Source organism: Podarcis cretensis (genome assembly GCF_951804945.1).
Source record: "Podarcis cretensis genome assembly, chromosome: 16".
Classification (NCBI taxonomy): Eukaryota; Metazoa; Chordata; class Lepidosauria; order Squamata; family Lacertidae; genus Podarcis; species Podarcis cretensis.
Window position 1 is genome coordinate 27,746,043 of NC_137186.1, and position 25,690 is coordinate 27,771,732.

General features: G+C 45.1%; 2 protein-coding genes and 1 long non-coding RNA gene across 5 annotated transcripts in view; 1 reads left to right on the forward strand and 2 right to left on the reverse strand.

Moving 5' to 3' along the window:
- SPPL3 (signal peptide peptidase like 3) overlaps positions 1–4,613 on the reverse strand; it is a 37,394-nt gene extending 32,781 nt beyond the window's left edge. Inside the window, exon 1 of the mRNA XM_079956978.1 lies at positions 4,200–4,613. Within this exon, the coding sequence (XP_079813104.1) occupies positions 4,200–4,222 (23 nt within the window). The 5' untranslated portion in view covers positions 4,223–4,613. The remainder of the gene's footprint in view (positions 1–4,199) is intronic.
- The window catches only part of HNF1A (HNF1 homeobox A), a 45,220-nt gene that overhangs the window by 2,269 nt on the left and 17,261 nt on the right, over positions 1–25,690 (forward strand). The window contains exons 2-3 of one of the 3 annotated variants that reach the window (XM_079956741.1): positions 2,779–2,812; positions 2,955–3,008. Coding sequence is in view for 1 of the 3 variants with exons in the window: in XM_079956740.1 (XP_079812866.1) it covers positions 18,959–19,296 (338 nt within the window). In the remaining 2 variants the exon portion in view is untranslated. Of the gene's footprint in view, positions 1–2,778; positions 2,813–2,954; positions 3,009–18,832; positions 19,297–25,690 lie in introns of those variants that run through there. The other 2 variants (XM_079956742.1, XM_079956740.1) reach the window with 2 other exon arrangements.
- LOC307205094 lies at positions 12,457–12,886 on the reverse strand. The gene is made up of 2 exons (XR_013833860.1): positions 12,758–12,886; positions 12,457–12,648 (listed from the first exon to the last, which is right to left on the reverse strand). It is a non-coding gene; the product is annotated as an uncharacterized lncRNA (long non-coding RNA).

Genomic DNA, 25,690 nt, shown 5'->3' on the forward strand with positions numbered 1-25,690 from the left:
CCTGCACGTGTAAGAGGTGTATGTGCATAAGGACCAGTGATTTAAGGGGGGGGGCTCTTTTTTTAGAAGAAAAATGATTGCTATATTTTTGGCAAAAAAATATCCAAGTCTATTTCAGGAGGTCAGTTAGTAATATAACAAATCAGACTGGGCAACTGAAATGCCTACAATATTATTTAGATCTAAAACTACAATTTTAATTAATGCTTTTCATGCAACTATCCCTAGAAATCATATATATTTCTGTGAAGAGCTATTCATGCTTTCTAATATTATTATTTCCCCAGTTTATATACCACTTAACACTTCAGTCTCTAAGTCGTGTACAGTAAACAGATACAAGAAAAATAAAACAAGTTAAAACTAACCTTAAATCAAAATACCTCCTTAATCTGCCTACTCCATGTCTCCCTTAAGCTGAGAGAGCAGCCAAAGGGTGCCTTCATAGGTAAAAAACTGCACTCAAAAGTAAGGGTGCTTCATGCACAAGCTCCTTGCAAATTTAAAAAAAAAAAAAAAAACCTGACCTGACCTGCAGTTTTTGGACTGGTGTCTGGACTGGAACATAGTTGATTTCAGTATGCTAACAGTTTTCAGTGTCTTCAATTTTTGATTTAAAATCTAAACTATGTAAGGGATGTATAAGCTATTACATCTTAGTATTCAAATTTTTTTAAAAAATCACATAAGCCTCTGAATTTGTTTGATTATCATATTTAAATCACACATGTCTATAGGACTGCAGCACAAGTGAACATTACTGAGGGAGGGGAAGCCTAATATTTCAATTCAACTACTTTTGGCTATTTGTGGGGGAAGCTTTTCATGTGTTTATTAAGGATGCAAAATTAGCATGACCTTATTTCTTACTTTGGTTTATGACTTTGCCTCTTTTCCATTCCTCCTCAAAACTCAACCTTCCTGGTAAACCTTTTCATTACCCCACTAGCACATGTCATTAAAGCAATCCTGTGCCTTCCATTTCCAACCCCCTTCCTTTGTTGTTTCCTTGTGTCTATTTTTAGACTGTAAGCCCCTTTAGGCTTGGGACCTGTCATACCTGTTCTTTGTAAAACAGCATGTACAGTAATAGTGCTGTAAATAAATATATAAATGCAAGTCAACTAAACATGCTCAACAAGACCCACTTAGCTCTGTGTAAAATTGCCCTGAAGGCTTTCTAGAAAAATTTCTAGAAAACCCACTAAGTTTATTCTTGGTATGAGCTTTCGTTTGCATGCACACTTCTTCAGACACCTGAAGAAGTATCTGAAGAAGTGTGCATGCACACGAAAGCTCATACCAAGAATAAACCTACTTGGTCTCTAAGGTGCTACTGGACAATTTTTTATTTTATATTTCCACTGCATCAGACCAACATGGCTACCTACCTGAATCTAGAAAACCCACATTACTGGCTTTTCCATACCATCAGGAAACCTGCTTCTTCAGCACCCCCAGTAACACTGAAAAAGCTGTGCACACATATCCTTCCTTCTACATTTTATTTAATCCCAGGATGCACATAAGAGCTATTCGGACACTATTCAGAATATACATCAGTCAAGGGTAGACACTGTCAATGAAATATCACATCTCCCCATCAATTATCCCTGGTTTGTTACAGCTATTGGTTTGCTTCCACACCAAAACAGAAACTATAGTTAGAAATCTTATTTGGAAGCAAACTTTGGTTTGCAGTAACCATAGCTTACCTCAAGGTTGGCTCACCTTTAGACCTCTAGATGTTGGTCAACTACAACTATCACCATCCCTGGCCATTGGCCATGTTGACTGGAGCTGATGAGAGTTGGCATCCAGCAACTTCTGGAGGGCCACAGGTTCCCCATCCCAGTTTCCCTGATTTGGACATTACAGCAAACTATAGTTATAGCAAAGCAAAGTGAAGGAAGAAGTCCAAGACACAAGCCTAACCATCAAACATGGATTGGCGGCTATCTGTAACATCTGAACTAGGTCACTGCCATGTGCCCAAGACCAACCAATAAAGTTCATAGTTAAAAACTGATTTGAACCATTATCTTCCCCATCTAAGTCATCATCCAGAATCCACACACTATTTCTTGGATGATCACATCACTTTAAAACCTAGCTCCCTGCAATTTTATTATGAAACACTATATTAGAAGAAGTGTGCTTGTGGGTACCAGATGCTAGGAGGAAGAGAAGATGATACTCCCATCACACCCTCTTGTGCAATTTCAGAGGCATCTGGCTGGCAACTGCTACAAATTGAAAGTAAGTCTAGCTAGCCCTTTAGTTTAGCAAAGGGACTAAGAATATGAACCACCAAGACCCTAGTTCAAATTTTACTTCAACCAGAAGTCCCTAGACAGTCCCAACTCAGGTCATTCACTTAATCTCCTACTGTGGGATAATAACAATGTCTGATAAGAAACCAACTCCATCCTATATAGGTTGAGAACTTTCAGTCAGTGCTCATATCAACCTAACATGACTTAGGAGGTTGTTGCAATGATCACAAAGATAATGTATAATAGAAGGCACTAAGTAGAAAACACTTATTTATCCAACAACTGGGGTTTTTTTTCTTAAGCACTTTGTGTGACATTAGCTCCAATGTTATCCATCCACCTTGCATTCAAGCCTATGGGACTTACATCCCAAACAAACCTGCTTCGGGTCAGGCTGCAACTATGCATAGCTGCTCAAGAATAAGTCTGTGATACTTACTTTTCAGGAAATATGCAAAGAAATAGGAATGCTTTTTTTCAAACACAATCTCTTCTATTACAGAAGGGAGACATCAGAACATGACCACATCTGCAAGGTGTGTGACAAACTATAGAATATTTCACAACCCACCCTTCACCAAAAGCTGATACTGGAGTTGTCCCCATGACCAAGCAAATTATAACCACCACATCAAGACAATGTAAGCTTATAGTATTTGTCTTCTTCCTTTAATCCAGGTACACTGCACCTGGACCCTGAAAAAGATGCTTCTACACTTCCGCATTTTTAATGTAAGAAATTATCTTCTCAGAGACACATTTGTGCTCTTTCACTACCAGGCTTCTAAATAACAACTGGTTGGTGGCAAAATAGATTGCACCATACAGACAGGTGTCTCTAATTCAGTCTAGCAAGTGGTGAAATACATCACCACCCCAATGTTGTGCACCTGGGATTTTGTGGCGCCTTAAAACCCAAGTAGTTTTTTGTAACAGGATCTTCTGTAGCAAGCACCGCAGGAAGGAGTGAAACTAGTTTATACAGTATATACATTTGTAAATTTTTTCATGGTATGAGAATCAGATTTTGCAAGATGCATAAACACATACTGAATACACACCAGCCAAACACCACTGCCCACTTACTTCATGCATCTGAATCAGGAGGCTCTTCACAGTAATTTGTAAAATGTTCAAGTTATCAAAAGATCATTATTACATGGCTACTTTTCAAGAACTTGGGAATTGGGAGACAACTATGAATGAATCCCACCCCCATAGTATGCTTTGATACTTCCAAAACACAAACAGCCCAAAAAGCTGCAAAAGGAGGCAAGTGAGGTTGCCAAGCCACTCGCAGGAACCAGCAAGGGCAGCTTTGCCAGGAGCCTACAGATCCCACTACGCTCTCTCTCTCTTTGACACCGTGTCAAGTTTGGACGAAATAAACTTGGGGGTGGGGGGTGCGCAAGGCTGCCAACCTCTCAACAGGTTGCTGCAGCTCGGCCTTTCCCCTGGGCAGATCTTTCCTGCTTGTTTACGTCTTATCGCCTCATGCACAGCAATGAACGTCCATTGTAGGAGGCATCCTTCGGGTCCAGCTGGTGGGTTTAAAGCGGGGTAGGTCAGGAAAAGGAGGGGAGAAAGAGAAAGGAGGGGTGGCGGCTGCTAGATGCCAACTTCCCCACGGGCCTTTTCTCCTGTGCCTTTAACAGCAGTAGTAGTGGAATATAGAGCCACCTCGCTCAGGGGGGTGTGGGGAGAAAACTATTCATATGGGGGAAAGACCTGCCCCGCTCGCTCTTCTTCTCTTCAGCCAAGGGCCGGAGCCTGCTTTTGAGGCCGAGAGCTCTCGCTCCCATGGCGGGAGGGAAGAGGCCGAGGCGGCGGTGATGGGCATTCCATGGAAGCCCCTCTATAGGCAGGCAGAGAGATGCTCCCCCACTCGGGAGAGGCCTAGCAGCAGTAGCGGCGCCTCCTCACCAGGAGTAGGTCTGCTCCGCCATGGCGCCGGCGCCGGCCGCTCCTCTCCCTCCTCGTCCTTCCCGTCGTCGTCTTCGTCGTGTCCTCCTGGCTCCCTCTCCCCTTCTCAGAGGGCTCAGCGGCGGTCCCGCTGCGGCTCCCGGCCCAACATGGCGGCCTCGGCGGCGGCGGCGGCGGCGGCGGCTGAGAGGCGAAGAAGGGAACCCCCTCCGCCCGGGCGGAGACGCCTCAGCGGCAGCCGCACCACACGAACCGCAGCGGCAGCAGCTGGGCCGCGCTCCAGCGACGGCGGGCGGGCCTCATGACCGACGGCTACCACGACGACGAGGCGGCGGCGGCGGCGGCGCTGGCCGAGGTGTGTGAGGGGGAACGGGCGGCCAACGAACAACTCCGAAGGCGAGACCGCGCTTGCTCGCTCGCGCGTCCTCGGGCGGCGGAGGGGGGGGAGGGAGGAGGAGAGAGAGCGAGGGGGCGGGGCTTGATAGGGGAGCGCGCGCGCACACCAAGCCAGGCTAGCGACGCTGGCGCGTCACGTGCTCACAACAGGCTCACGTGTTTCGACGCAGCAGCCTTTGAGGAAGGAGTCAGAGACAAGGGAGAGAGACGGGGTTTTTCGTCTTTATATGTTTGTTTGGAGGGCCGGCGCGCAGCACGCTGTGGGATATTGTTGGGATGAAGGTGAACCGGCAGATGGAGGCGAGTTTAAGGAGAAGAGGGGGCGGGGATGATTAAGATGATCTCATTGCGCCTGCGCGGCATCCACCCGCGGTGGATGGACGGGATTCTTTTTTGTTTCCCCCGCCGGGATCGACGAGTGCGGCGAAGCTCCCTCGGAAAATGCAGGCGGGCGGGCGTGCTGTTTCTCTCACTCGCACCAGCGAATGTTATTAGTATTGCTTTGTTATTAGCACGTGCTGTTTACAAATTGTTCTGTTTATATATGAGCTGGCAATATACACATATACATTATATAGCACTGTTACTATTATTTATTAAACTTATTAGGCGGTGTTTTTCTGCCATAGCAACTTAAAATATGTTGAGAGAAAAAACCACACATATATATACATTGAAACCAGCGTTTTAAAAAATCAATTGTGTTTTGTAAATATTTTATATTTTTTCTTTATTATTTTTCTTTTTAGAGAGAATCGTTTTTTGTTATTTTCTTATAAATGAGTTTGAATTTTAGTCTTTTAAAATGCTAAAAGAACTTTCAATAAAATTGCTATATATATATAAAAAAGAAACCAGAATTAAAAAAAAATCTAGGAGGATCTAAAACAATTACAATAATTTTACAGCATTGTACAGTATTATATTATATTTGTTACTTTTGCATCATGCTTTTTCCTCAAAGGCAGCATACATGGTTCTCTCCATTTAATCCCTACAACAATCCTGCGAGGTAGGTTGGGCTGAGAGTTCACGACTGGCCCCCAAGGTCGTCTAGTGAGCACGCAGTGCTACGGAACTTGCCACCAACCTAGATGGCTTTTAAAGTGGGTTAGACAAATTCATGGAGAAGAGGGCTATCCATGGGAACTAGCTATGATGGCTATCATCTGCCTCCGGCAGCAGCAATGCTTCCAAATACCAGCTGCTGGAAATCGCAGGAGGGGAAAACACTCTTGTACTGGGGTTATGCTTTGTGGGATTCTCCATGGAGCATCTGGTTGGCCACTGTGAGAAAAGGATGCTGGACTAGATGGGCCATTGGGCCTGATCCAACAAGCTCTTCTTATTGACATCCACAGCAGCTGAAACATCTGATAGTAGGCTTTGGAGATGTCCATATGTGGAACTTTGTTTTTAAGCTTCAATTTGGGTTTCTATTTAAATTTATTCTGTTCTAAGAGATGGTGGATGAACAGTGGAGGCTGGCCCATTAGGGCCAATGGGGTACTGTCCCACCAACCATATTCTGCTCTCAGCCAGCTTCCACCTGCCTGCCTTCTCTTTTGGAACTGGCTGTCAGTTTCCTCCTCCTCAGTTTCAGCATTGCTCTTGTTGAACTCAGCAGGAAAGAGGATTGGAAGAAACCTATAATTTGTTGGCTCTGCCTACTTGTTTTGGTTCCTTTCGTTCCACAGCCATCAGTGAAGACCAGTGAACTGTGTTGTCCTTCCTCCCTACTTGTGCTTCCCGAATATTTTTCACATTTACTGGAAGCGCAGAACTATATCCAAAGATGCTGCTGGCATACAAAGTGGACGAGCTGTTCCTGCAGCCTATGTATATTATACATAGGCCTTCTAGGTGTAGATTCAATGCAATGGTGTAGTTCAAACGATGGGAACATAGGAAGCTGCATTATACAGTGGGAAAGAGGATTTTGGAAATATGTAGACCTTTGGGCCTGATCCCCCTAAAGCTCTCTAGAGTCCGTGACAAGGACTCTCCAATTAAGAAGAATTTGGACTTGATATCCCGCCTTTCACTCCCCTTAAGGAGTCTCAAAGTGGCTAACATTCTCCTTTCCCTTCCTCCCCCACAACAAACACTCTGTGAGGTGAGTGAGGCTGAGAGACTTCAGAGAAGTGCGACTAGCCCAAGGTCACCCAGCAGTTGCATGTGGAGGAGTGGGGAATCGAACCCAGTTCACCAGATTACGAGTCCACCGCTCTTAACCACTACACCACGCTGGCTCTCTTTTGGAAGACAAGGTGAGCCTGCTGGATCAGACCAATGGCCCATGTAGTTCAGCATCCTGTTCTCACAGTGGCAAGCCAAATACATGTGGGAAACCTGCAAGCAGGACACAAGCACAAGAGCACTCTCCCCTCCTAAGCTTTCTAGCAACTGGCATTCTGAAGCATTATTGCCTCTGACCATGGAAGGAGAGAATAGCCATTGTGACTAATAGCCATTGATAGCCTTATTGAACTTGTCCAGTCTTCCTTTAAAGCCATCCAAGTTGGTGGTCATCCCAGTCTCCTGTAGGAGCAAGTTCCATAATGTGCTTTCATCTGTCCTAAATATTAACAGCGTTCAGTTTTGTTTGATGTCCATAAGTTCTAGTGTTATGAGGGAGAAAAACCTTTATCCGCTTTTCCCATCCCATGCATAATTTTATAAACTTCTATCATGTCCCAACCGCTGCTGTCTTTCCTGATAGGGGAGTTGCTCCATCCCCTTTATCATTTTGATTGCTCTTTTCTTAACCTTTTTCCAATAACCTTTTTCAGGTGAGGCGACCAGAAGTATACACAGCCTTGTTCTGGATCTCTGGACACCCACTTAGTTTAAGAGGAACAATTGCAATGACTGCTTAAAATATGATTATTTATTACTGCATTTATATTCTACCTTTCCTCCAAGGAGTTCAAGGTGGCACACATAGTTCTCCACCTCCTCATTTTATGCTCAGAACAACCCTGTGAAGTAGGTAAGGTTAAGAGGCAGTGGCTGGCCCAAGGTCACCCTTTGTACTCTTATAATGGTGGGCAGTCTACTATATTGCCATTATAGTCAATCACCAAGTCTGTAATCATATTCTGCCAATAAGCAGAAGTATCATCACTCTTAACCATTTTTACAGAGAAAGAAGTGTTTTCTTTAAACGATTGCACTGTTATTTGACAGGTGTCAGATGGTTTAAATTTCTAAGTGACGCATTTGATGGTACAAAAGATGCCAATGCAGATGACATACAGCCAAATACAATTGGAATTCGGGCTGCACAGGGCAGCACCTGCAAGACACCAGAAAGATCAGTTTTGACAGCTGTTAAGACTTCCCCCAAAAGTTATATGGCTTTAGTTTCAGGGATAGTGAATTCATTTGCAGTTTTGACTCAGCTTTTGTCTCTTTAATTTCAAAAGATGCCAACAGGTATCCCCTTTTGTTGAAGATTCTCTAAATTTCATTTTTTTGGGGGGGGGGGGGGCGTTGTTAGATACTCTTCTTTACAAGGGGCACTGATCTCCAAAAAGATGCTTTTGTTTTATGTACATGTTTTTTCCCGCAGTGATGTATCTACTGGTAAGATAAAAATAATATACTTAATATATCTAATTGAATTAATTTATTAGTTAATATAACTAATATTAATTATTAGTTATATTAATTGCTTGCATCCACCAAGACCTTGACTGCTGTTACAGCAGATGAATCTCATGGGGCGTCCAGAGCACAGTCTAGTCCTGTTGTGTTGGATGAATTTCAGCTGGTAAGGCTCGAAAATGTGGACAAGGTGCTCAGGTCAGTGAGGGCAAGCACTTGCACTCTACACCCTTGTCCCTCTTGGCTGGTAAAAACCAGCAGGGAAGGAACAGCTGGCTGGGCCAGGGAGGTGATCAATGCCTGTTTAAAAAAGGGGGCGGTCCCTTCCTGTTTGAAAGAGGCAGTGGTAAAACCACTCATTAAGAAACCTTCCCTGGATTCAGAAAACAATGTAACTACCAGCAAGTTGCTAATCTTCCTTTCCTGAACAAGAGGTCGCAGACCAGATCTAGGTGCTTTTGGTAGAAACTGATTTTCTGGATCCATTTCAATCGGGGTTTAGGCCTGGTTTTGGCACAGAAATTGCCTTGGTTGCCCTTTATGATGACCTCTGTTGAGAGAGAGACAAGGGAAACATGTCCCTGTTAATTCTTCTCGACCTCTCAGCAGCTTTTGATACCATGGACCATGGTATCTTATGGAGTGACTGTCCAAACTAGGGTGGGTGGCACCGCTTTGCAGTGGTTCCAGTCCTACTTGGATGGTCATTCCCAGAGGGTGTTGCTTGGGGGATGTTTTTCAGCCCTTGGAACCTAAAGTGTGGGGTTCCACAGGGCTCAATCCTATCCCACACGTCGTTTAACATCTACATGAATCCACTGGGTGGGGTTATCCGGAGATTTGGAGTACATTGTCAGCAGTATGCTGATGACACTTGGCTCTATTTCTCCTTTACATCTGCAGGTGAGGCAATGGAAGTGCTGGATCAGTGTCTTGACTCGGTAATGGACTGGAAGAAAGCCAACAAACTGAAACTAAATCCAGATAAGATTGAGGCACTGTTAGTGGCTGGTTCCCTAGACCAGATGGCTGGGAGGTCACCTGCTCTTGAAGGGGTTACACTTCCTTTGAAGGAGCAGGTTCGTAACTTGGGGGTACTCCAGGATCCTTTGCTCTCGCTCGAGGCTCAGGTGGTCTCAGTGGCCCACAGTGCCTTCCATCAGCTTTGGCTGGTGGCCCAGCTACGCTCCTATCTGGACAGGGATAGCCTAACTATTGTTGTCTATGCTCTGGTTACTCCAAGGTTAGATCACTGCAATGCATTATACGTAGGGCTGCTTCTGAATACTGTTCGGAAACTTCAGCTACTGAAGAATTCAGCAGCCAGGTTGCTCACCCGAGCAAGACAGTTTGAGGATATTACACTGATCCTGGTCCGACTGCACTGGCTACCAATTAGTTTCCGGGCCCAAATCAAAGTGCTGGTTTTGACCTATAAAGCCTTGACCACAATACCTCAAGGACTGCCACTTTCCATATGAACCTACCCAGATCCTGAGATCATCTTCTGAGGTCCTTCTTCATGTGCCTCCTTCTAGAGCGGTCTGGAGGGTGGCAACACGAAAACGGGCCTTCTCTGCAGTGGCTCCCCATCCGTAGATTGCTTTCCCCAGAGAAGTTCGCCTGGCACCTTCATTATACACTTTTAGGCACCAGGCAAAAAAGTTCCTTTTTAACCAAGCCTTTGGTTGATTTGACTGATATCCTATGCCCTTTTAAAATGTGGGTCTTTTTTGGAGGGGCAGTTATTGGGTTGTTTTTATTTTGATTACAGTGGAACCTCGGGTTACGTACCTCTCTGGTTGCATATTCTTCAGGATACACATGCAGCGAACCCGGAAGTAACAGGAAGGCTTTCGGCGGCCACACCTGCGCAGGAGCGGGCTCCCGCCGGCCGCACATGCGCAGATGCAGGCTACCACTGGTGGCGCATGTACAGAAGCGGGCTACCTCCCCATTCGCAGAAGTAGGCTACTGCCCCGCGCACATGCGCAGAACAGGCGCATCTGGATACGAATTTTTTGGGGTGCACATGGACCCCCGGAATGAATTAAATTTGTATTCAGAGGGTCCACTGTATATATTTTGTGGTTTTATATTTTGATTTTGTTCTGTGAACCGCCCTAAGGCCTCTGCATATAGGGCAGTATATAAATTCAAAGAAGAAGACGACGACAGCATAAATTTATAATATATCATCACATCATATCATATATACAGATTTATATTATCTGTAATTAAATAAATATTTTTCAATTTAAACAATGTATCATTGTATTTTTTAAAAAGTAAAACTTTTTTGTCATTTTTCTCTCTCTTTACACTGACTTTCACCAAGGTTGATAATACTAGGAGGCAGCATGCTTCTGAATACCATTTGCTGGGAATCACAATTGAGGAGAGTAGTGCTGATGTTCTCTGGTCCTGGTTGAGGGCTTTTCTTTGGGGAATCGTGCTGAGCTGGGTGGGTTCCCCTTTGGCCTTAACCAGCAGGCCCTTGCGCTCCAAATCAGCTTTCATTGTGCACCCTTAATTTGCTGCAATACAACTGAAGATAGTGATAGTCAAGTGTCCTCAGGTTAGGTCTACTGAAATTAATGCTCAGACTAATTTAGGCCCATTAATTTCAATTGATCTACTCTGAGAAAAAATTTAGTTGGATAAAACCCAGTAGAACTGCCATTTCTGCAGTTTTAATAATGCAGAAAAATAATGCATTTCCCACACCCACCAAATGATTCTGTCTATCAAAGAGGGGAGAGAGGAGGGGCTGGAAAAGATACCACAACACACAGAGAGAGAGGATGCACACTCCCTATCACTCCAGAACCCTGAAGTGAACACATTAAACACAGTCTCTTCCCACTTCTTACCCTTGAAAAGTGCCCAAGGGACTTTAATAAGACTACTTCAGAGTAAGTGGTTTGAAGATTGCAGCCTGTATGACCACAGCATCATCATGATGTGTCTCCATTATAGCACTCGCTGGCTCTCTTGGGAAAGTTGCTAGAAAGGTTAATGGCGTAATTACTATTATTACCATAATGATAATGAGTGGAATTGCTTCATCTACTTTAAACACTGTTAAGCCTCGTCTGCTCCTCCTCAGCAGTCTTTTTCCCCCACTGGGACGGGATGGAAACTGGGCTTGTCGTCGTCTGGCCTATGGCAAATGAATGTTTCCCACATTGAAGGAAGATGGGGGGGTGGGGGAGAGGGACATGAAGTGAAACAGGCTGGAGCCCAAGTTTCACAATTTTGCACATGTCTGCTGCTCATTTTGCACTTGTTTTACTGCTGACGTAAGCAGGGCTTCTTTGAGAGTAGTTCTGGAGGAGACAGCTCTGCTAGGCTGCAAGCTTGCCTTGGGGCACCAGCTACAGGTTGATTCATCAGTGGGAACCAATTTTAGTGGTTTGATAGTTAAGGGCACTTGGGTTTGTTTGAGGCTGCTTTGGTTTGAAATGATTCCTCTCCTAGAGAATGAAAATGTCAGTACACAAGAAAGCTTCCTTTTTTAACAGGGAACTGAATCTAACACTTGAGTAGCAGCCTTTGAGCCCCTCCTCCAAAGTCCATTTTATTGTGGGTCACAATGACTTGTGCTCATGATGGCATTGAGGTGATAAAAGACCTGTCTGCTTTCAATGCTGTCTGGACCAGGTGTCAGCAAACTTTTTCAGCAGGGGGCCACTGTCCCTCAGGCCTTGTCTGGGGCCTGACTATATTTTTTTTTTGGCGGTGGGGGGGGAGAGGAGAGAATGAACAAATTCCTATGCCCCACAAATAACCCAGAGATGTATTTTTAATAAAAGGACACATTCTACTCATGTAAAAACATGCTGATTCCCAGACTGTCTGCAGGCCGGATTTAGAAGGCAATTGGGCAGGATCCAGGCCCCGGGCCTTAGTTTGCCTACCCATGGTCTGGATTCTGGGCCTTTGAAAGTTTAACTGCATACATAAGTCTTTGTTTCGAACTGGGCATGTCCTGTCGCTTCCTAAAAATATAAGAAGAGCCTGCTAGATCAGACAGAAGGCCCACCTGGTCCAGGATCCTCTCCTCACATTCAAAAGGCATCCCCTCCCCCAATTATTATAGGCATAGTAGTTTTTTAAGGCTTATTAGAACTGTAAGTCTGTGAAGGGAAAACTACAGTGCCCAGAATACTTTGAGGGGGGGGGGGGAAGAAATTTCCTTAGCATGTGCTTTCAAGGCGCAGTAAAATGTAAAAAATATAAGAAAGATATACACAATTTTAATATACATTTATTTATTTATTTAAAATGTACCTCACTATCCAGTAAAAAAAAAACCAAGTCTCTCGAAGTGGCATTAGAGTCAATAGGTGAGATCCAATTATATCCACAGTAGGGCTGGGCGATATATCCTCCAAAACAGTTTTGAAGTCCACATCATGATATTGGTTTCATAGTTTTTGACCTGGCAATAGTTTTTGACCTGGCAAATCATGATGTGTTAGGACTGGGTGATAGATCTCCGAAAGCCGGTTTCAAGTCCATATCAAGATACTGGTTTCATAGTTTATGACCTGGCAATATACTGTATTGTGAAACTGTGTGTGTGCGCACGCGCGCTATGCAAAAAAACACAATATGGGAAAAACTGTGAAGCCAGCCAATGCCTCTATGTAGGTCCATCCTTCTTTCAGACATGGTGATATATACCGTATTTTTTGCTCTATAAGACTCACTTTTTCCCTCCCAAAAGGGGAAATGTGTGTGCATCTTATGGAGTGAATACAGGCTGCACAGCTATCCCAGAAGCCAGAACAGCAAGAGGAATGGCTGCGCAGCAATCCCTCTTGCTGTTCTGGCTTCTGAGATTCAGAATATTATTTTTTCTTGTTTTCCTCCTCCAAAAACTAGGTGCATCTTATGGTCTGATGCGTCTTATGGAGCGAAAAATATGGTAAGTGCATTGTGATGTTTAGCTGGTGATATATCGCGATGTTGAAAACCAGATATCACCCAGCCCTAACGTGCCCTTGAATTCCGATCATGCCTCTTGCTTGTCTGGGTGGAGAAGAGAGTGAGGTGTGTAGAAACAAGCCTACTGTACAAAGGTAAAGTTTGCACTCATTGTTCCACCCACTTTTTATTCTGCCTCTGGCCTTGCCCACTTTTGGTATGTGGCCCTCGTAAGGTTGCTCAGAAGGGAATGTGGCCCTGCGCTTGAAAAAGTTCCTCACTCCTGCATCCAATGCATCAAACAGGCTGTTTTAAAGTAGTGCAACAGGTCAGTTTGGCCACTAAGTGGCACTCTTCTTTCTGATACCAACAATGTGCACATCCTATCCACATTTTTCTTCGGTCTTCTTGCCTTTCCGTCCTGGATAAAAGAGAATCAGAAAGCTGGCAGTCGAGGACAGAAACCCCTGTGTTTCTCAGATTTGCTCACTGCTTCTAAACCTCTCTAGCCCCAACTCAGCACCTACGCTGAAGCAGTTGCATGTGTTTGCTTGGCTGCTTACACCTCGTACATTTAAAGCATCTTTTGCACTACAGCTCCCATCAGGCCCTGCCAGCACAGCCGTGCGATGCTGGGGTTAATGGAAGCACAGACATGCTGGATGGGGCTGATAATAATAATAATGATAATTATTATTATTTATACCCCGCCCTCCCCAGCTGAGGCCGGGCTCAGGGCGGCTAACAAGCAATAATAAAAACAAGTTGAGTGAATACAACTTAAAAACAAAATTAAAATACAACATTAAAATATTGAAACATTAAAATATTAAAATGTAGCCTCATCGCAGGAGGAGAAATGAAAAGAAAAAAGAAAGAGGGGGAGGGAATCAAATTGGCTCCAAGCCAAAGGCCAGGCGGAACAACTCTGTCTTACAGGCCCTGCGGAAAGAAATCAGATCCTGCAGGGCCCTGGTCTCATGAGACAGTGCATTCCACCAGGCCGGAGCCAGAGTTGAAAAGGCCCTGACTCTGGTTGAGGCTAATCTAACTTCCTTAGGGCCCGGGACCACTAGGGTGTTGCTATTTATGGACCTTGAGGCTCTCCGTGGGGCATACTGGGAGAGGCGGCCCCATAGGCCGTGAAGGGCTTTAAAGGTCAAAACCAGCACCTTAAATCTGACCCTGTACTCCACCGGGAGCCAGTGCAGCTGGAAAAGCACTGGGTGAATATGCTCCCATGGCAGAGACCCCGTGAGGAGCCTCGCTGCAGCATTCTGCACCCGCTGGAGTTTCTGGGACAGCTTCAAGGGCAGCCCCGCGTAGAGCGAATTACAGTAGTCAAGCCTGGAGGTGACCGTCGCATGCATCACTGTGGCCAGGTCGGGGCAGGAAAGGTAGGGGATGGAAAGGTAAGATGATGGGTGATGTAGTCCAAAAAACATGGGTGCGGGCATGCATCAGGTTGGTGAAGACTAATCTGTTGTAAGTCGCCATCATAGAATGTTAGAGTTAGAAGAGACTCAAAAGGTAATTTGGTCCAGCCCCCTGCAATGCAGGAATCATAACTAAAGAATCCCTGACAGATGGCTATCAATATAGATTGCCTTGAGGACCAATTGACCAAAAACCTTTTAAACCATAAGCCAAGCCCTGGACATGACAAGTTTCCCTGTGGAAAGCTGGTTCCGGCCAGGTTGTATAAGTTACCTGTCAGCTGCTGAGGACAGGTGGGCGTAGAAACTTTGGGTGGAGCTACTAGCCCAGTCATCAAGGGAAACGCCTGGCTTGGTTCTATAATGGGATAATCACAGGCCAGGAAGTAAAGGGGCAGGATGAGATCTGTCAAGATCTCTTTCATTTTGTGTACCTGAGCTGCCAAATAGGAGTATGTAATACACAGATTGTCTATTAAAGCACCAGGGCAAAGGTTTTCAACCAGTCTGCTGTGGCACCCTGGGGTGCCTTGAATGATGGTCAGGGGAGCCACGGGCAACACTGGCCTCAGTCCCTCTTTCCTTCTTTCCCTCCCTCCTCTGATGTCCTCTTGTGTCTCTGCCTCCCAAAGGTTTATGCGGCTCTTTGTGCAACAGCCCAGGCTACAAGTTCCCCAGGCAAATGGTGCCTTTAGGGCTGGCCAGGGAGTGCTGGTTGCCAGGAGCTCAGGTGGCCTTGGAGTAAGCAAGCAAGCGGGTGAGGGATCCCAGCCAGTCCACCAGCCCTTGCTGCTGGGAATGGACAGACAAGTCCCAGGCCCCTGTGGGGCAGTGGGAGAAAGCACCTCTTTGTGGCTGGGGGCACAGCTAAGAAACCAGGGGCAGCAGCAGCAGCTGCCCAGAGGACTCCCAAGGAGAGGGGAGAGGAGGAAGAGGGAACACTCCACAAGGGAGGGTATTCGAAAAAGGGTGAGAGGCTGCCAACTCTGCAGGTGAGGGGTGACATAACTGGGCTCCTGAGCCCCACAGGGGTGCCACAGAAAGAATGTACAGTGGTACCTCAGGTTAAGTAATTAATTCGTTCCAGAGGTCCGTTCTTAACCTGAAACTGTTCTTAACCTGAAGCACCACATTAGCTAATGAGGCCTCCTGCTGCCGCCGCGCCGCCAGACCACAATTTCTGTTCTCATCCTGAATAACAGCGTATGTAACCCAATGTACCACTGTAGTTGGTCAAGGGAGCCGTGGACTCAAAAAGGTTGAAAACTAGGGTATCCAAGGGCAGGCCACCTCCTTCAATATCAACCATCTTGGGCCTTATGATCAGCAGGGGAGGCCCTGCTGGTGGTGCCACAACATGGAACTGTCCAGTTGGTGCTGATAAACTACAGGGTCTTCTCAGTGGTGGCTCCCTGTTTGTGGAACACCTTCCCAGTAAGAGAGGTGCATCTGTCTCCCTCCTTAACAACATTCAGGAAGATTTTTATTTTTTGAATCATGTTCACCCAGGCCTTTGAAGGCTGACAGATACTGCTACTGGCAACCAGGGCTTTTTTTTCAGCCGGAACTGAGTTCCAGCACCTCTCAGGTGGGCACCATTGTCATTCTAAGAGAACAAGGGTGGCATTCACGGTGAGTTCTGGCAGTAGCACCTCCTTTTCTAGAAAAATAGCACTGTTGGCAGCCATTAAATTATTTACTGTGAGGATACTGAATTGCTTTGAAATGTTTTCAGATGTTCCTACATGTTTTTAAAAAGCTCTGTTTTCCTGCTTTATTTCCCAACCTGGGCTCTTTTGCAAAAGAGGGGTGGAAGTGTTACTAGGCTAAGTTCAAAGTGTTACTATAATAATTATAATAAATAAACAATAAGATTATGGTAAGATTATCAATCGAGGGACGCGGGTGGTGCTGTGGGTTAAACCACAGAGCCTAGGACTTGCCGATCAGAAGGTTGGCAGTTCAAATCCCCACGACGCGGTGAGCTCCCGTTACTCGGTCCCTGCTCCTGCCAACCTAGCAGTTCGAAAGCACGTCAAAGTGCAAGTAGATAAATAGGTACCGCTCTGGCGGGAAGGTAAATGGAGTTTCCATGCGCTGCTCTGGTTCGCCAGAAGCGGCTTAGTCTTGCTGGCCACATGACCCGGAAGCTGTACTCCGGCTCCCTCAGCCCATAAAGCGAGATGAGCGCCGCAACCCCAGAGTCGGTCACAACTGGACCTAATGGTCAGGGGTCCCTTTACCTTTACCTAAGATTATCAATAAGAATAATTAGCAACAATACAGTAATTTAACACTTTTCAAAAGTTAAAATAATAGACTAAAAATAGATTAAAACTCTAATCAACTTTCTAAACATCTGGATAGACTTGTCTAAACCAAAATGTTGTAAGCAGGTGCCAGAGAGTACTGTGAAGGTGCCTGCCTGATAATAGAATAAAAAAATAATAATAATTGTAGAGTTGGAAGGGATTTTGAGGGTCATCTAGTCCCCCCTTGCAACACTGGAATCTCAACTAGATCATACATGACAGATGGCCATCCAACTTCTGTTTGAAAACCTCCAGCGAAGAAGAGTTTTACTACCTCTCGTGGGAGTCTGTTCCATTGTCAAATAGCACTTACTGTCAGAAAATTCATCCTGATGTTAAGTTTCAATCTCCTTTCTTGTAACTTTGAATCCATTGGTTTGGATCCTAGCATCTGTAGTAGGAGAAAACAAGCTTGATCCATTCTCCAAGTGAAAACCCTTTAGATATTTGAATATAGGGCTATCACATCTATACTTGTCTTTTAGCTTATGTTTTAAAACATGGGTGGAAATGTGTAATTGCAGAACTGCCCTGGGAATTGCATTACACAGATTTGTTTTTCATTGGAAGTCATTTTGGTTCTCCTATAAAGGCAGTCCTACTGAATTTGCGCTTTCTGAAACAATACACAGACTAAAATGCAGAACCATCCTTCAAAATGTGCACTTTTACAAATTTTGCAGTGCAGTTCTCTAGCCAGCGAGTGTGAAAAAGAAAATTGTATTGACTGGGATAAAGTGTGCATAAACATGCATACATTAGGAGAAAATAACATAGGGACATATAACATATTATGGAAAATTGCATTGAAATTTGTATATTGTTTTAATTTATTAGTCCAATTACTTTTAAACTATCATCTTTTTAGCTTTTTGTATTTCATCTGTGATGTTTTAATTTGTGTAAGTCCCCTTGAGTAGGAGTCTGGGGGAAAGGCTGTATATAAACAGCAACAAGAAGAATAAAAAATGTGCAAATTAGGAGAAATTTGCACCAAAATTCTGATGAATTTTCATGAGGACTTTTAAAAAAACAACACAAACTGATATGGAAATATGAAGAACTGAATTTACACTTGGAAATATGAACAAGGGAGGGAAACCCAGACTGACAGATCCACCCATCCCTGGTGGCAGCAGAGCGTGGGACAGATAGGTTGTCATCCTCTAGTCAAATCTATCATGAACAGCGTGGCCATGTGCTTCTGCAGCTTATTTTCATTGCAACGGAGCTTCTTCCAGAAGACAATCTCCTGATGGACCCAATGAGTTAAGAGCTGAGGGAGAGAACCATTTGAGAACCATCTACGCCCCAGAATGTGCTGGGCCAGCCCTTTCTATACTTTCCAGCCACATCCCAAAGGTACACAGGAAGCTACCTTATACCAAGTCAGACCATTGGTCCATCTCACCCAGTACTGTCTACACTGACTGGCAACAGCTCTCCGGGGTTTCAGGCAAGATTATTTCCCAACTCTGCTTAGAGATGCCAGGGACTGCTTCTGCTTCTGAGCAGATGTTCTGCTACTGAGCTTGGTATCATTCTATTATGTACCTTTCAAGGAGATGCCATTAAACTTCTTCCCATGCCCAGATCCTGCTCCTCTCCAATACCACCTGGTCCCTTCTTTTTCTTCAAGAGGTGTCTCCTGTGCGGCCTCATCTCCTTTTCCTCCACTCTTCTTCCCCCTCTTATTTTTCCTCTCGCTCTCCCTCCCTTCCTGGGCACTTTGTGAACTGCTGTTGCAATGCCGAAGTCCAAAGTTCAGTAACTTGCCTAAGCACACAGATAAATATGAACCTTGGAGAATTTGCATTGCTCCAATGTAAACAGATAGGCGAGGGTCCCTTTATCAGCACTGACTCAGGACAGTTGTGGGGGGTCTGAAGCTGCTTTTTTCCCCCTCTTGGGGAATTTTTTTGTTGGGGGGGGGTTGCAAAGGCCGAACCTTCTGCCATTTCTATTCCGCTCCGACGGGTGACTTCAGAAACATGGTGTAGCAAACACGGGGATCTGCGTCGAGCACGTCGGAAAAACCTCGGGCCTTAGGAGAAGCGGCCAGAATTAAAAGACCATGGTTTCCAAACTCACTCATCTTCAGGTGGAGCTGCTGGGGGCTCTCCTGGAATCTGGGCTGAGCAAGGAGACACTGATCAAAGCCCTGATGGAATCGGACCCCTACCCACAGCATGGCGACAGCCAGCAGCGGACTGCCAGCACCATCCAAGTCGAGAAAAGAGAACCCTGCACAGAACTCACGGCTCTTGCCAATGGGATGGGGGAGTCCAGGATGTCCGAAGAGGAGACCTCTGACGATGGAGAAGACTTCACTCCGCCAATAATGAAGGAGCTGGAAAACCTAAGCCCAGAAGAGGCTGCACACCAGAAAGCCGTGGTGGAAAGACTCTTACAGTAAGGGCATCTCCTGCCTAATCTCTCTCTCTCTCTCTCTCTCTCTGTGTGTGTGTCCCCTTTTATCCTCTACCTTCTCAAATCACCCTAACCCTTTCCTTAGTGCTAGCAGCCGATCTAAAGGCATAGAGATTCATGTTGTAGCACAACTACTGGACAAGAACCCAGCTTCCCTGTCTGAGATGATTCTAAATAAAAGGTATAGTTAAAACCTAAAATTTCAGGCCCATGCCAACAGAGTGCCCCAAAGTCCAATTCAGATAAGGAGGTACTTCTTTAGGTGAGGAATAATTCTGGAACTCACTCAGCAAACATCTCTTTTTTTTTTTTATCCTGTCCGCCATTTCAGATGTTGCATGGGAGGTAGAAGAACCCAGAATCGTTTTTCTAAACCTGAGCAAGCAAGGAACTATCTTCGGGCAGTTGGGGTTGATGAGCATGGGGAACTGTCCGCATAATTGTTCCTACAGCAGAAGTGTTCAAAGATGTGAAATGAAGCGCCATAGAGTTGCCATCATGAGACATGTTCCCCAAACACACAACACTCTTGCCCTCAGTCTCGAATAACTCAGATAAGCCATCTTGTTGTTACTGACAAAACAGGCATGTTCAAAGTATGCACTGCCAGCCTTGGACAAAGACAGGATTCCCTAGGAATTCATGCCAATGTTCCTAGCAGGAAGGTTGTGACCATTCTTTCCTATCTCCCTTACTTTCTTTCCCACCCTTGCTAACCATAATATATCCACAACCTACTTATAAATGAGCTCCATTTGGAGGTGGGGGGAGTAAAAATGTTCTTTTAAAATTCCAGACTGTTGTCAAATCTAATAATATTTATTAGGGGCTGGGGGAGAATCTCTGTACGCAGGGAGGGGATTTACATGAGCTCCTTCGGAAGGGCTCCTCGGGGAAAATATGAATGCAAAAACAGCCCCTTCTGTTACTGATAGGGAGAGCTTGTGAAGACCACAGCTCTGATTTTGGGAGCAAATGGAAGGCAGGTCAGTGGGGAATCTGTGGGATAGCTCATTCGGTAGAGCGTGAAACTCTTAATCTCAGGGATGTAGGTTTGAGCTCTACGTTGGACAAAAAGATTGACAAAAACTAAGCAAAGACCTTGCAATAGCCACCCCTGTGATGCAGATCCCAATGGAGTCACATTAATTAGCTGTACTGCTTTTGCTTCTGAGCCCAGTGTCACAAGCAAAGCAAGAGGCTCTTCTTACCTGTGAGTGGAAGGAGAAAGGCCTCAAGACTCCAAAAGTCCTTTTCTTCCACCATTGTTCCTTCTTGTCTTGTATTTTCTTTCTTTCTCCTATTTTTAACCGCATCCACCCCCTCAAATCATCTTTCTTTGCTCATTTCCCCTTTTGGGGGTCGATCTTTAAAACTCCCCAACTCCCAAATGACCCCTTGCATCACCCCACCTTTCCCCTCCACCTCTCCCAGAGTCTGTGTCGAGATCTAGGGTCAGTTTGATTTCCAAAGCCTCAGGACTGAGCTGGTTACTAATTATCCAGTGGCTTTATTATTTCTCTTTTGTCTTATAAATTTATAAACGAAAAGGCTCAGATAAGCTTTTTGATCATTAACTTTTGATGATTTGTCAGGTGTCTCCTCTCAGAGGAAGCCAAAGGAGTCAGGAGAACACCTGTTCTCCTGTCCTCTTTTGTGATGGACATCCGTGAAAAGGTGAAAGAGGGGGAGGATCGTGCTATTAGGATTTGGAAAGGAGCGTTGCGGGTGGGTTCACACTGGGCTCTCAAGTGATGGCAAGTTTAAAATGCCTCTAATGCTTAGTGGGCTGTAGTAAAGGCAATTCAACTAATTCATGAAAAATGGATTGCAACTATGAGGACACAACATTTCATATGGCATATTTAAGCATTCAAAGCACTTCACAGGCATTATCTCAGTAATCCTTCCAGCAACCCTATGAGGTGGCCCAGTACTATTACTATTCACATGCATTATCTCCAGCAGAATATAAAAACATAACAAAACGTCAAATGTTAAAAACTTCCCAGTACAGGGCTGCCTTCAGGTGTCTTCTAAAAGTTGTGTAGTTCTTAATCTGACATCTGATGGGAGGGCATTCCACAGGGAGGGCACTACCAACGAGAAGGCCCTCTGCCTGGTTCCTTGTAACTTCACTTTTTGCAGTAAAGGAACCGCCATAAGACCCTCAGAAGTAGACCTCAGATCTCAGCTTATTGATGGGGGTGGAGACACTCCTACTAGGTAGGTCAGTAGCATTACTATTCTCATATGCAAAGGATCAAGACTAAGGGAGTGGCTTCTCTAAGGGGCCTCCCATATGTCCTTTTAATTTGGGGTTCATTGTTATTTTTATGATGGTATTGGGCATGTTATACCCAATTATACTGATCCTGCTTTGAATACTATTTGTGCCTGCACAGGTTTTAGGGTGGGCATGCTGATTCCTTTCCATTCGGTGGATCTCCAGTAATGTCCTGGTAATATCCTGTAACCTTTTATACCACAAATGTTCTGGGCAGGGGAGGAAGGGTGTTGCACTATAGTGCTAAAGTGCCCCTCTAGAAAGCAATAAAGCAGCAACACAAGGGAAGCAGAGTAGAACAACCCATAAACTAGAATGGTTTAGTGTGGATGGTCCAGTATAAATCTATCACTGGTGCACTGTTATTGCATCAATGCCGTGTTGCAGAACACAGACACAGACACATACCAGTCTGGGCGGACCCTCTGCCCACTGATGTGAAATCTGAACCAGAGATGAACCAGTTCACACTTGTAGCCACTCCACCAGGTTTAGACAACCAGCTTAGTTCTACCTTTATCTGCTTGGTGTGTTTTAATGAGAGGGAGTGTGATGTATTGGTGAGAGCAGCATCCACGAATCTGGTGCCACCCAGCTGTTTTGGGTGGTAACATATCTACATGGTTGTATTATGCTGGAGTTGATGGCAGTTATAAAAACAAAACATCTGGAAGGAACCAGGTTAAGAACATAAGATGAGCCTGTTGGACCAAGCAAATACCCCATCTAGTCCAGCATCCTGCCATCACAGTAGTCAACCAAGTGCTCCTAAGGGAAACCCTCAAGCAGGACTCAAGCACAAGAGCACAACCACCTTCTGCCATTTCCAGCAACTGGTATTCAGAAACATTACTGCCTCTGAGTGTGAAAGCAGAGCTAGTAGCCATCAACAGCCCTCTCCTCTGTGAATTTGTCTATTCCTCTCTTGGTGTCTTCCAAGTTGGTGGCCATCACTGCCTTCTCTGGGAGTGAGTTCTATTGTTTAACTATGTGCTGTGGGAAGATTTGGGGAAACTGAGTTAGAGAGGCAGAGTAGACCTGCGTTCAAATCCTCACTCAGCGATAAAGCTCACTTGGTGACCTTGGGCCTGTCACCAACCTTCAGCCTGACCTATCTCAGAGGGTACTTGTGAAGATGAAGTGGAGAGGGTTATGAACTCTGCCTTGAGCTCCTATTTTAGGAGAGAGTGGTGTGGTGCTCAGAACCTGCTTGTGGGCTTCCCCCTAGGGACATCTGCTTGGCCACTGTGAGAACAGGATGCAGGACGAGATGAGCCACTCTTCTGATCCAGCCGGCCCTTCCTATGTTCTTAACTATATTTAAGATGTATACAACAGCTTTTGGAGGATGCATCCAAAATGCTATGGGACTTTGGGTGGTAATAGCTGAGAGTGGCTGCCTCATCGTTGCCCTTCTAGTGGCAGGTGAAGAATTTTTTGTCCCAACTGGATTTTAGGAACTGACTATTTTTAATAGGTTAGAGTGGCTGCCCCCTTTTTGTTCTTTTACTCACAGGTAAACGGCGTTTCCGTGCGCTGCTCTGGTTCGCCAGAAGTGGCTTAGTCAAGCTGACCACATGACCTGGAAGTTGTACGCCGGCTCCCTCGGCCAATAAAGCGAGATGAGCGCCGCAACCCCAGAGTCGGCCACAACTGGACCTAATGGTCAGGGGTCCCTATACCCTATAAAGAGATTGTTGCTCCAACTGGCTTTTAGTAACTGACTGCTTTTAACAAAACAGCTGGCACCACACTGTTTTTATTGTAATTATCTGTGTGTTTTAAATAGATTTTTATATATAGTTTTAATTCTAACAACGTTTAATTTTAATGGTTTTTTCCTATGTTTTTAGTTGTTATTATTTTTATCTGTAAGCTCCCTCTAGTCCCTGCCAGAGTAAAAGGCAGAGTATAAATAAATTAATCATTAAGTTCAAGCCAACAGGGAATTCTGCTGTGCAAAGCGCATAAAGTTAACAGGGATAAGGCAAGAACATAGCAATGCCCCAGAGGTCTTTCCAAGGTTCTGCTTATGATAGCATTCAAAACCTACCACTTGAGGTGGCTGCCTCACTTTGTACTGTGTCTCAGGCCTGATCAATCAGGCCATGCACAGCAAATCTGATGTTTTAAGTTCACAATCCAGTTCTATCCCAAACTTGGGTCTGTAACATTAGCAGGCCGACCTCTGGGTTGCTTCATAGAAATTTCATGTTTTATAGCTAACTACCTCGTGCTTCCCACAGCTCAGGAAGAGAGCAAACACATGCTCAGCCATGCCAGATGATTAGTTTGCTCAATCCACTGAAGCAGTTTGGACTTTGGCTGTAGCAAATGTCGTGATAACACCAAAAGTACCTAGGCAGGTTTTACAGCTGAGTTAATTCCGCTTACCAGGCCTTCCCCCACCCTGCAGAGAGGGTGGGGTTTTTCCCCCCATAAAGGAAAGGGACAGAAGAATAACTGGAATCAGGCACGGCCTAACGTAGGAACCAGCTGCCTTATACTGAGTCAGGACTTATCAGTCCATCAAGCTCAGTGTTGTTGACACTAACTGGCAGCTGCTGTCTGGGGTTTCGGGCAGATGACATTCCCAACCTAGCCTGGAGATGCTGTCAGGGATTAAACCTGGGACCTTTGGATGCAATACAGTTGCTTTACCCCTGAGACACAAGTTGTTGCCATTGCATTCACAAAGAGGCCCAGGACGTGTTTGGAACAATCCTAACAACATCAGAAAAGCTTGCTGGATCAGGCCAATGGCCACCTAGTCCAGCATCCTCTTCTCACAGTGGCCAGCCAGATGCCCCATAGGGAAACCTGCAATCAGGATTCAAACACAAGATCCCTCTCTCCTCCTGTGGTTTCTAGCAACTGGTAATCAAAAACCTTGCTGCCTCTAACTGTGGTGGCAGAGCACAGCTATAGTAGCCATCCATAGGCCCTATCCGCCATGATAGTTATTGTACTAATACAGCACAAAAAGGAATGAGAGCAACATTTCCATTGGTAAGTCGAGTATTCTGACAAGTGAAGCTAAGAATGTAATTTAAACATCAGTGGGGAGACCGATATAGCCCTCTTAAGTGCTGTAAATCTGCTCCAGCGGTGGGTTTTCCCCCCAAAGAGTGTCCTTCTGCAGAAATATTAAAAGCTGATCAAGGATTCCAAACCAATGTGATGCCCGACAGATGTGGCCGGGGCTGATGGGAGCTGGGCTCAAAAAACATCTGTAAGGCACCCTGTTGGCTACCTCCCCTCCTCTTGGGAGAGGATCAGTAATGGCAGAAAAACTTTCTTGGAAGCAAGTTTTGTTCACCATTACCAATCTTACCCTACAATGTGCAGCCTCAGACAACTCTATGCTCTGCGCCGGTAATTGCCAGTAGACTAGTCCTGAACAGAATCCTAAAAGCCTGAAAATCTCTGTCCTATAGAGAACAATCATTTTCTGTTGCTTCTCAATGCCATTACTTTGTTCAAATTATAGAAGCAGAGAATTAAAATGGGGTGTTTAACATCACTTTTAAAAATGTGTTAGGATTGGGGGTTTTCCAAGAGGAAAATGTGAATATTGAAGAGCAAACTGAAAATTGTGTGTGTGTGTGTGTGTGTGTGAGAGAGAGAGAGAGAGAGAGAGAGAGGAGTGGGGGAGAATTTAAAATTGCAATATTAAGTTAATCAATTTGGGAAGGCAGGAGTAGAAACGTGGATTGTATTTTCTGATGCGGTGGAGGAGAATGCATGTGGGTTTTTTAAAATTTAGATTCTGTTTTGCTGCGAATGGCAACGGCTGTTGGGGCTCTGGGCTCAAATTGCAACATCATATTTGTTGTGTCACACAGTACACAGGCCAGCCTAAAGGCCAAATTCAACAGAGAGGAGGGAAATGTTACCAGGAGGAACAGTTCTTACCTTTCTTCCTCCTCTGTCCTTTCCAAGTCCAATTTATTCAATGAAATCAACAAAGATGCAGGCTTCAGGGTTCAAAGACCAGGGATGGTGTGAGCGGTGGTGATCTTGAGTCCAGGGCTTGGTCCGAAGCAGGAATCCCAAATTAGTTTTCAAAGGGATCAAAGGTCCTCTTTC